The sequence below is a fragment of the Bos indicus x Bos taurus genome, chromosome 5, assembly GCF_003369695.1.
Source record: "Bos indicus x Bos taurus breed Angus x Brahman F1 hybrid chromosome 5, Bos_hybrid_MaternalHap_v2.0, whole genome shotgun sequence".
In the NCBI taxonomy this organism is placed as follows: Eukaryota; Metazoa; Chordata; class Mammalia; order Artiodactyla; family Bovidae; genus Bos; species Bos indicus x Bos taurus.
Window position 1 is genome coordinate 44,207,616 of NC_040080.1, and position 9,746 is coordinate 44,217,361.

General features: G+C 57.3%; 1 protein-coding gene across 7 annotated transcripts in view; it reads left to right on the forward strand.

Moving 5' to 3' along the window:
- The window catches only part of CARD10 (caspase recruitment domain family member 10), a 32,844-nt gene extending 23,353 nt beyond the window's left edge, over nt 1-9,491 (forward strand). For 4 of the 7 annotated variants that reach the window (XM_027541710.1, XM_027541713.1, XM_027541709.1 and 1 more), the window contains 9 exons: nt 3,245-3,404; nt 3,836-3,995; nt 4,390-4,633; nt 4,820-4,889; nt 5,942-6,044; nt 7,147-7,305; nt 7,400-7,515; nt 7,962-8,074; nt 8,301-9,491. In XM_027541710.1, the coding sequence (XP_027397511.1) occupies nt 3,245-3,404; nt 3,836-3,995; nt 4,390-4,633; nt 4,820-4,889; nt 5,942-6,044; nt 7,147-7,305; nt 7,400-7,515; nt 7,962-8,074; nt 8,301-8,541 (1,366 nt within the window). In that variant the 3' untranslated portion in view covers nt 8,542-9,491. Of the gene's footprint in view, nt 1-3,244; nt 3,405-3,835; nt 3,996-4,389; nt 4,634-4,819; nt 4,890-5,941; nt 6,045-6,792; nt 6,952-7,146; nt 7,306-7,399; nt 7,516-7,961; nt 8,075-8,300 lie in introns of those variants that run through there. The other 3 variants (XM_027541711.1, XM_027541712.1, XR_003511091.1) reach the window with 3 other exon arrangements.
- Nucleotides 9,492-9,746: the final 255 nt, after the last annotated feature.

The following is a 9,746-nucleotide window of genomic DNA, read 5'->3' on the forward strand; positions in this document are numbered from 1 at the left end:
ATTGTGGTGGCATCCCCTGTGGAGCTCAAGCTCAGTAACTGTCACGCACGGGCTTAGTTGCCTCATGGCATGTGGATTCTTCCCAGAACAGGGATCAAATCCATGTCCCCTGCCTTGCCAGGCAGATTCTTAACCACTGTACTACAAGGGAAGTCCCCACTGAAGCTGCTTTAACTTCCACCTGTGTTGAGTGGTCCCTGTATGTTGGGCGTTGCAGCTCTTCGCTCTCCCTTGCCCCTCTTGGCTCCCAGAGTCTTGGGCCAGGGCAGAGGATGGTCAGGCAGGTGGTAAAGAGTGAAAGTGAGATGTTGGGTGGGGAGGACACTGGGAGAGTATTGGGGTGCTGTCTCCTGGGCAGGGCCATACCTGCCCGCTCTTGTCACAAAGACAGGATCTCCGGCATTGGCCAACCTCGCACAGGGAAGGTTTGGGTAGGTCATTGTCTAACTCCACCACCCACCAGCTGTGTAACCCTTGGCAATTGTAACTTCCCCTGGCTTCAGTTTGCCTCTTCTCTTATGTTGGGGGAATAACAGATGGCTTCCGTGGTTGGGAGGATTCAGTGAGGTAATCTGTGTGACGTGCTTACATCTCAGCTTCAAAGGTCCCTGACCTATGAACCTAGGGATCTTCCCACAGTGCCCCAGGGTGTAGAGCAACACTTACCAAGCCACCTAACTCATGATGCTCGGGGTTGGCAGAGTGAAGGACTTGGCCCAGTACCTGTTGTTCCCCTGTGACCTGACTCCTGAGCTGACACTGGGGGATAGGATTGGGAGCCCTCTCCTGGTGGATGGGGACCCCCATCCTTCCCACAGGCAGGACTGGGATCATCAGATCTTGTTGCAGTTGCCAGAAACCTAAGAGTTCCTGAGAGGTTGGAGCAGGCAACCCCTGCCCTCCACCATGTTCCTTTTTCTTCCCCACACACTTGACTGCTGAGGTCTGAGTCTGAGAGACCTGATTTGGATCCTGCCCCTGTGAGCCCCCAGGTAGTAGCTTGGGGCTGTGGAGGCTCAGAGAAGTCACTTGGTCCCTCAGGAAGGTAGGCGAGGGCATCCTGAAGGAGAGGATGCCCAAGCTGGGTCTCTGAGCCTGAAAAGGTGGAATGGCTGAGGAATTGCCCTGATGCTGGAATTGCAAGGAGGGGGCGTGGCATGCAACCAAGGGTAGGGAGTGAGCAGATGGACCTGGAGGGCCTGAATGCAGTCTTCTCGCTGGGCCCTCACCTAGAGAAGCCAACAGTGGTCATCTGTCTATGGGTTTGAAATTGGGTCAGAGGAAGCTGGACCACAGAGAGGTGACTTGTCCTGAATCACACCTGGTGATAGCGAATGTCTAGTTTTTATCGGGCACTGTTCCAGCAACATCCAGTGTTTAAACTTACTGAGTTGTACAACAAGGTAGATAGACACAAATGGAACTGCTGAGAACCAGAGGCGAGCAGCCAGGCCTCCTGGCCCCAGAGTTCCTGCTGGTGCCCTCCACACCACTTTTCTCAAACTCTTCTGATGGTATCCCGCCACAGGAGAAACCCAGTTCAAGTGCCTGGAACAAAAGGGTCACGGGAAGATAGTTGGATTTACTTGAAGGGAGGCAGGCTTATATTTTCTATTTCATTCCATTCAAAAACAGTGCTGGTCATGACCCAGTGAATTTCATAAACCATTTAGTTGGAAAGCCCTGGAGCCCTCTGGTTTCCACCTCTACCTGCATTATCTCTATATTTGTCTAAGCCTCATGCTCACGGTGGGAAATGAGTGTCATCATCGTCCTTGCTTTATGGATGTGGGGATAGAATCAAGTGGCCAGCTTGCTTCCAAAGGCTAGAGCACAGTTAGTACTGGGGTTGGAGCTGATAGCTGTGGCTTCAGCCATCCAGCCATTGGGCAGCATAGCCAGGCCCAGCCTCAGGCCTCCCATCTCTGTCCAGGCCTTTCTGTGCCCAGTCGATATGGCCAGGACAGTCCTGGGGCTGAAGGAGCCTGTAAAGGCAGCCCAGATGTCCCCAACACCCATGTCTATCCCTAGCCCCAGGGTCTCGGTCCTCTATTTTGATTGAGGGGGCAGGAGCCAGGCTGGACTCCCAAGGGCCAGGGTCTTCCCCTGCATGGGTACTGATTAGGTTAAGGTCTTTGCAGCCTTGCCCACCCTGGGCAGGCAGCAGGGGGCAGTGTGGCTGTGTGGCTGAAGCTGCCAGGGTAGATGAGGAGGTGAGTAAATGCCCAAGCTTTTCCTGGGCTCCCTCTCTATTTGGGGCACACCCACAGAGCATGACCTCTTCCCTTCCCCAGAACCACGGAGGAGGGGTCATGGGGAGACTTGTGGTCAGTTCTCTCTGAGTCTGGCCACAGGGCTTCATCACTTCTCATCCAGGGATAGGCAGAGTCCTCGTATGATAGGGATTTGGTGACTCTGTCCTGACAGTGGTACCCACTGACCACCAGAGGAAGGTCAGATACCTTCATTCCTTGCCCTCCATAGGCTGGCTCCAGCTTGCCTTTCCTGGGAGCTGTTTCCCAGGATGTTAAATTAGTTAATTAGGGCAAGGAGTTTAGCATGGTGTCTAGCACATGGGAAGCACCCAGTGTTTGATGCTACTGTTATTATTGTTATTAAATTCTTCTGCATTGTATCCTATTGTCCACACTTCTGCCTATACCAGCTGTTTGGTCTGGAACCATAGGGTTCTGTCTGTTCCAGAAGTACTTCTGTTCTTTACCCTCATGTAGCCTAGCTGCTGCTTCCTCTGGGAAGCCCCTCCCCTTTATGCTCCTATTGCCAGCAGTAACCATCCCTGATCTGTTATGATTTAAGGGTGACCTCCTGCCCTAGACTATGAGCATAACAAGCTTTTATTAGTCATCTGCCAGATGTGCCAGACACTTGTGATTGGTGGTAGGGATCCAGAGCCAAACATGATAGAGGGCTGATTCTCAAGGCATTTTATTGAGGGAGGAAACCAAGGGGAAAATAGAAAAACGGGGTGCTCCAGCAAGAAGCTCCACCTCACTGTGTGCAGGGGTTTGAGGGGTTTGGGAAGGAGAGGTTGCTTTTGACCTGAGCTATGAAGGATAAGCAGAATTTGCCAGGCAAAAAAGAAGGGAAAGAGCCTTCCAGCAGGTGCAGTGGCCTGGGGTGGCAGCCCTGGCATCTTTGGGGCATCACTGTAGTTCTCCAAGAATATTGAACTGAATCAACATACTGACTAAACGCTTATTCAATCTCCTTTCTCTCTGCTCAGGTCTCTGGCCATCCGAGTGTCTGGCTGGAATCCCCCGGGGGGACCTGAGCCCCAGGACAAGGGCCCAGATAGCCTGTCATTCCTCGGGGACAGCTGGTCTGGGGCTGTTGTGCGGAGGGTGCTATCTGGACCAGGGTCGGCCAGGGTAGAACCAAGAGAGGTGAGGCCTCGCCCCTCTGAGCTGGGGCAGAATCGGTACATTAGCTGGGGCTGGGCGCCCTCTGATTGGTGGATCTAGATCATTGGGCAGAGTTTCTGGAGATTGGTCGAAGCAGAGGAGGGCTCATCGACTAGCCCCGCCTCAGCCAGCATTAAGTGAAATCTGATTGGGCAAGGGCTGAGAGGTGGGCAGACTGATAGCACCTGGACAGATCCCCACCCTTACACGTGGAAAAGACCAGACTGAGCCACGCTCGGTGGGGAGGCCGGTTGCAGGGAGCAGGGTCTGACTGGGCACGCACCCTGTGAGGTGGGAGCATCAGAATTTTGAGACATGGTCACCCCCACACGTGGTGTTCTTCAGCCCCAGGGCTGTCCTGGGAAGTCCTGGGAAGCTAGCTCAGTTCCCTCCCTGTCTGGGTTTTCTCTCAGCCAAGGGCAGAGGCCGCTGGTTTGGAGGGGGCAGGCCTGGAAGGCGAGGCCCAGCAGAGAACCTTGCCCCGGAAACAGACGTCCACACTCCCACTGATGGACTTCAAGGGTAAAGCTGGCCCGGGGCGGGCAGGCACTGAGGACTCAGGAGTCCTGGAAGGTCAGAACTGAGGGCCCACGAGAAGGCTCCTCCAGTCCATGGTGTGGGTGGGACAGCCGCGGCCTGGGAGGGGGATGCCTCGCCTCCTGACTCCTGTCAGTGCTCTTCCCTCTGCACCGCTGCCTCCTTGCTAGTTGTCTCTTCTTATGCTCTTCCTCTGTCTTGTCCTCAGTAAGCAACTTACAGTGAAAGGAGCAGTGGATAGGAGTCCAGGAACCTGGGTTTGGGTCCTGGTTCTGTTCCCAGTGGGCTTGGTGGCTTGGGGCCCATCCCCTCCCTCCCTGGTCCTTGGACTCGCATTTTAAGAAGGGGAAGGTGTGACCTCTCTGAGGCTAATGCTTGACTTTCTCCTTCCCTTGTCCTTACTGCTACCCCCTGCCTTGTCCACACTCAGCCTGCCAGTCCTTCCACGAGGCTCTGGACGCCTGGGTGAGGGAGCCAGGAGCTGAGCCCTTCTACATTCGAGCCAACCTCACCCTGCCTGAGCGGGCTGACCCCCACGCCCTGTGTGTGAGAGCTCAGGAGATACTGCGGCTGGTGGACCCGGCATATAAGCGACGGCAGGAGTGGTTCTGCACGCGGGTCGACCCCCTCACTCTGCGAGACCTGGACCGGGGCACCGTGCCCAATTATCAGAGGTGACACAGCCCGTGGCCCTGGGAGCCGGGACTGGGGTGGGGGACTCTCTCTCTCCTCCCGCAGTCCCTCGCCATCCTCTGGGACAGGATTGGGGGAGGGGGCTAGAGGAGAGAAGGTGAGGAACTCCCTACCTCCCTACAAACTCATGACATGACCTCCCTTCTTCCCCTACCCCTTCCCGCCAGAGCCCAGCAGCTCCTGGAAGTTCAGGAGAAATGCCTGCCATCTAGCCGACACCGGGGCCCCCGCAGTAATGTAAGCTGGGCTGCGGAGGACAGGGTGAGGGCTTGGGGAGGGGGTGCCAAGTCAGGGGCGCCAAAAGGGAGAGGGCAGGCTCCATTCTCTGGAAGCTGGGGGAGGAGACACCACCCATTTGGTTGCTCATCTTCTTGGTGAGCATTTTGGTTGCGTCTTCACCCAGACTTGGTTGATCCTATCCCCAGCGTGTCCATCAGAGAGAACAGCAACAGGGCTCCACTCCAGGTAGTTGAGAGGGGGAAGTGAGGCAGTGTGCCTGGTGCTCAGGAGCATGGGTGGCATGCGGTGGGCACTTAATGATAGTCACACTCCCTTCTCTGATCCCTGGACCATGCGCCTGGGCAGAGCAAGGCTCAGAGAGGTTAAATATTTCAAGAGACCACGGTACTAGAGAGAAGGTGGAGAACCTGGGCTTTAGAGCCAGGCCTCCAGAGTTTGCATCCCAGCTCTGCTCCTTCTTTGCTGTGTGACCTTGGATGACCACCTGACCCTCTCTTGAGGCTCTGCTTCATCATCTGTAAAATGGGGAACCCATGCCTGCCTCGTGGGTTCATGCATGTGGGATCTGGTTAGCGTTTGTCCCGTTGTCACATTATTTGACACCTGTCAACTACTGATATCCATGGGGTCGCAAAGAGACCTGACTGAGCAACTGAACAACAACCACCACGATTGTTACAATTAGCGGTGTCAATTTTGGTTTTTCTGTACTCTTCCTACACTGCTGATTAATTGGAAGAGACCCCAGAGTTTGTCTCTTACATCTTATTAGGTCCTTCTGGGCCTCGATCTCTGATCTGTAATGTGGGGGCAGACCTAAGGCTCCTCTAGCTCTAACTAGCTCTAGCAGCCTTACTTCCCTGGATTCCTAGTGATGGTCACCCTCCTCTGTCTCAGGGGCTGTACTGAGCCAGGTGGGGGCAGGGGACAGCCAGATAGAGAGGGGGTTCTTGTGCTGACCCGTGAGACTAGACAGTAGGGCCCTTTCTCCCTGAGGATGGGACGGAGCTGAGCTCTCAGGTGCCCCTCTTTTTCTACTCCCTGACCAGCTAAAGAAGCGTGCCCTGGACCAGCTGCGACTGGTGAAGCCCAAGCATGTGGGGAGTCCTCCTGGGGACTCCCCAGAGCAGCTGCTGCTGGAGCCCTGCTCAGGTGCGTGCCCAGGTGCGAGGGTGCAGCCACTGCCTACGGGCTCCAGGAATGTGCCCATCTGGGTGTCCTTTGGCCTTGGTGTTCCCTTTGGCCTTGAAGGGTTGTGGGAGGGTTCCAGTCGGGGGCAGGGTGCAGGCCAGGGACCTGGTGGGAGATGGGCCACCAGGATGGAGGGAGCTGGTCTGTGTCCAGGTGTGACCAGGGGTGAGGCACGGAGAAGCATGGGCCTGTTTCTGTCTGGCACAGCTGTGCACACACACTTTTGCCTGTGTATGGTGGCAGGTGCCATGATGACCCCAGAGAGAGTTCCTGGAGGAAGGAGGATGAAGGGTTAGGGGGGCCCAGAGGAATGAATAGCAATTCTGAGGGTAAGGCTGGTTAGGAAAGGTTTCCTGGAAGGGAGATTGTCTGAACTGGGCCTTTCAAGGATGAAGACGACTTCATGCCAGGCAAAAGGCAAAGACTCGGAGGCATGGCTATGTGTCGTATGCTTGGAGGACACAGAGTACAGCAGGCGCAAAACTCTTGTCGTGCATTGTGCCAAAGGGGAGGGGGAAGGGAAGCAGGGGAGGGGCAAGGTAGGAGGGGTCCCTGCCCACCTGGGAGCTTGGGAAGGCTTGACCTGGGCTCTGACAGAAGAGTTAACTGGGCCACCAGGGCATGCAGAGTTCCCATGATTACAGCTGCTGATCTGTGAGGTCGGAATAGAGCTTGTAGTGAGGGGATCTGTGGCTTGCTGCTTCCCCAGCTCCGGCAGGGCTGGGTCACCCACGTGGAGGATGTGGCCTTCTTCCTGAGAGTTGTGGGAAGTCACTGGTGCATTGAACACAGGGGAGTTACAGGATCTGACTTCAGCGTTGAAGCCTGCCTCAGCTGCCGAGAGGAGAATGGCCTGTAGGGGGCACGGGTGAGGCCTGGGATGGGGAGGAGGACAGTCCCAGTGAAGTCCAGCAGCGGGTGTTAGGAAGGGAAAGAAGATAGGGGCCTTGACAGGAGGCACTGGGGTCCTGAGTATTGAGGGGGCTGGCCATTCCAGCAGCGAGGACCTCGTGCCCTGGCTGCACCCTCATCTCGTCTACATCCTGTCCCCTCCCGTGCCCAGAGCCAGAGCGGAGCCTCAAACCCTACAGCCTGGTGCGGCCCCTGCTGGTGTCTGCTCTGCGGCCCGTGGTGCTCTTGCCTGAGTGCCTGGCGCCCCGGCTCATCCGCAACCTCCTAGACCTGCCCAGCTCCCGGCTGGACTTCCAAGTGTGCCCAGCGGGTAAGCCTGTGCACTTGAAGATGGGAGGGCGGGGTGGCACCGTGGGGCAGTCAGGCCCACTGGCCCTTCGTTTGTGCCTTTCTCTGCTTTGCAGAAAGCCTCTCTGGAGAGGAACAGTGCACACTGTCAGCGCCCGGAGCCCCCAAGGCCCGGCCTGCCGCCCCCAGTCTAGGCAGCAGGATCCGTGCCATCCAGGAATCTGTCGGGAAGGTGGGTGCTTGGGGTGGGGCATGGGGGTGGTGCCCTCTGGGCCCAGGAGCAGAGGGTGACCCTGGGCAAGCCCCTTCCCTTCCATGGGTGTCTTTGCACCTGTGAAATGGGTGGCCTGGGGCACTCTGCCTCAAGTGGCTCACCCTGCAGAATTTGGCTGATACATCTGATCTGTTCATCCTTGTCTCAGACTTGCTGCTCCCCTGGGAGCCACCTGGGGCTGCCAAGGGTGGGGTCAGCGCCCTCTGCAGATCGGGGTCTAGGGAAAGTGACTTATTTCCCTGGGTCTTGGGCTTTCCCTTCCAGTTCTTTCCTTATTGCCAAGGTGGATGGGGAAGCTGGACCCTGTAGGAGGATGTTTTAAGGGGGCCCAGTCAGGGGGCAGGGAGGCTAGGGTCTCTGGCCTGGGAGTAAAATGTAGCCTTGACCACCCCTCCCCCGAGAAGAAGCACTGCCTGTTGGAGCTGGGTGCTCGGGGCGTGCGGGAGCTGGTCCAGAACGAGATCTACCCCATCGTCATCCATGTGGAGGTGACCGAGAAGAATGTCCGGGAAGTCAGGTGAGTTGGGCCGGAAGGAGGGGTAGGGACCCTGTGCTTCCTCCTGTTTGGATGCCTTGCTCTCTCTCTCTCTCCATCTTTTCGTTTGCCTTCTGTCTGTCTCTCTGATTCCCTCTGTCCGTCCTCCCTCTCTGACTCTCCATGTCTTAGTCCATTCCTTTCTCTCTGTCTCACTGTCTGTCTTCATCCCCTACTCTGACCACAGCCTGCTGTCCTCTCTCGGCAGGGGTCTGCTGGGCCGGCCGGGCTGGCGGGACTCTGAGCTGCTGCGGCAGTGCCGGGGCTCAGAGCATGTGCTCTGGGGGCTGCCCTGCTCCTGGGTGCAGGTGCCCGCCCACGAGTGGAGCCACTCGGAGGAGCTGGCCAAGGTGGTGCGGGGTCGTATCCTGCAGGAGCAGGCCCGCCTTGTGTGGGTGGAACGTAGCAGCACCAGAGGCGGCGGCAGCAGCAGCAGCAGCGAGGCCTGAGGGCCCCCCTGGAATGCCTGCGCCTTCCTCACACACTCCAGAAGCCACCACCGGGAACCCTGGTCTGCAGTGGAGCCGGGTCCTCCCCATCCTGAGCCTTCCTCAACCCTGGAACTCGACGTAGGGCCCTCGGCTCTGGGCTCTGGGCTCTCTCACCCATAGGAGCCCCTGGCCAGAGCTCCCTCCCACCCCTGGACTTGCTGCTCTGGGCCTTCCCCTGGCCCTGTGTCTCCACGGACCCTTCTTGTGGGTCTCACACACACATCTGTGTCCTGTCCCTCATGGCGCTCCTCAGAGCATCTGCGTTCTCAGTCCTGTGCGTTGGTTTGCACACTCAAGATCCCACAGAGTGGACTCGAGTCTGCCCCTCCCCTTGTCTCACGAGGTCTCCTGGCTCCACAGCCTCTTATTATTTTTTTTTGGCCTCACTGCGTGTGGCATGCAGGATCTTTGTTCCCTGACCAGGGACTGAACCTGTGCCCTGTGCAGTGGAAGCACAGAGTCTTCATCGCTGGACTGCTGGGGAAGTCCTCCACAGCCTCTTCTGTTCACAGGAGCCCCCGGGCCTGTGGTGTGGGACACCCAGCCACGCAGCTGGCATTTCTTGTGTTCACCTCCACGGGGCGTTGTGGCTTCCCCAGTCCACTGTCACTTGTGCCCCTCGTGTCTTCCAGTCACATGTGTGTCTGTGGTTCTCCCCTGTGTAAATGCCATGCCCCCCACCCCCGTGACCCTTAGGACACTAACCCGCGTGTGTTCCTGGTGAGCACACCCGAGGACCATGTTCTCACAGCACCTGCGCCCCTCCCTGCCCTGCCTCTCAGAGGGATGGGTGGGGAGGGGGCCAGCCACTCTGTTACCAGAATGTACAGCTTGTGGATTTTTAATGGGCTTTTTTTTTTCCCCTCAGAAGCTGCACATTATGGAACATTAAACAGTTTGTCATAGAAGCTGGTGGCCTTTTGCTTGCTTGCCTCCCTGGCCTGGGCCCCCTTCCCCTCGTCCCACTTGTTGCCACCCCCAGCTCAGGTTGATGCCACCTTTCAGGTTCCTGCTCGCTCATGGGGAGGGTCAGATTTCTCTCCTGACTCATCCTGGAGCTGCCTGCCATCTGTGCTGGCATCACCTTACCTGCCCCCAAATGACTGGAGGAGGGCCCCACAGATGGGCCACCCCTGTACCCAGCCCTGCCTGTGTCTGATCGT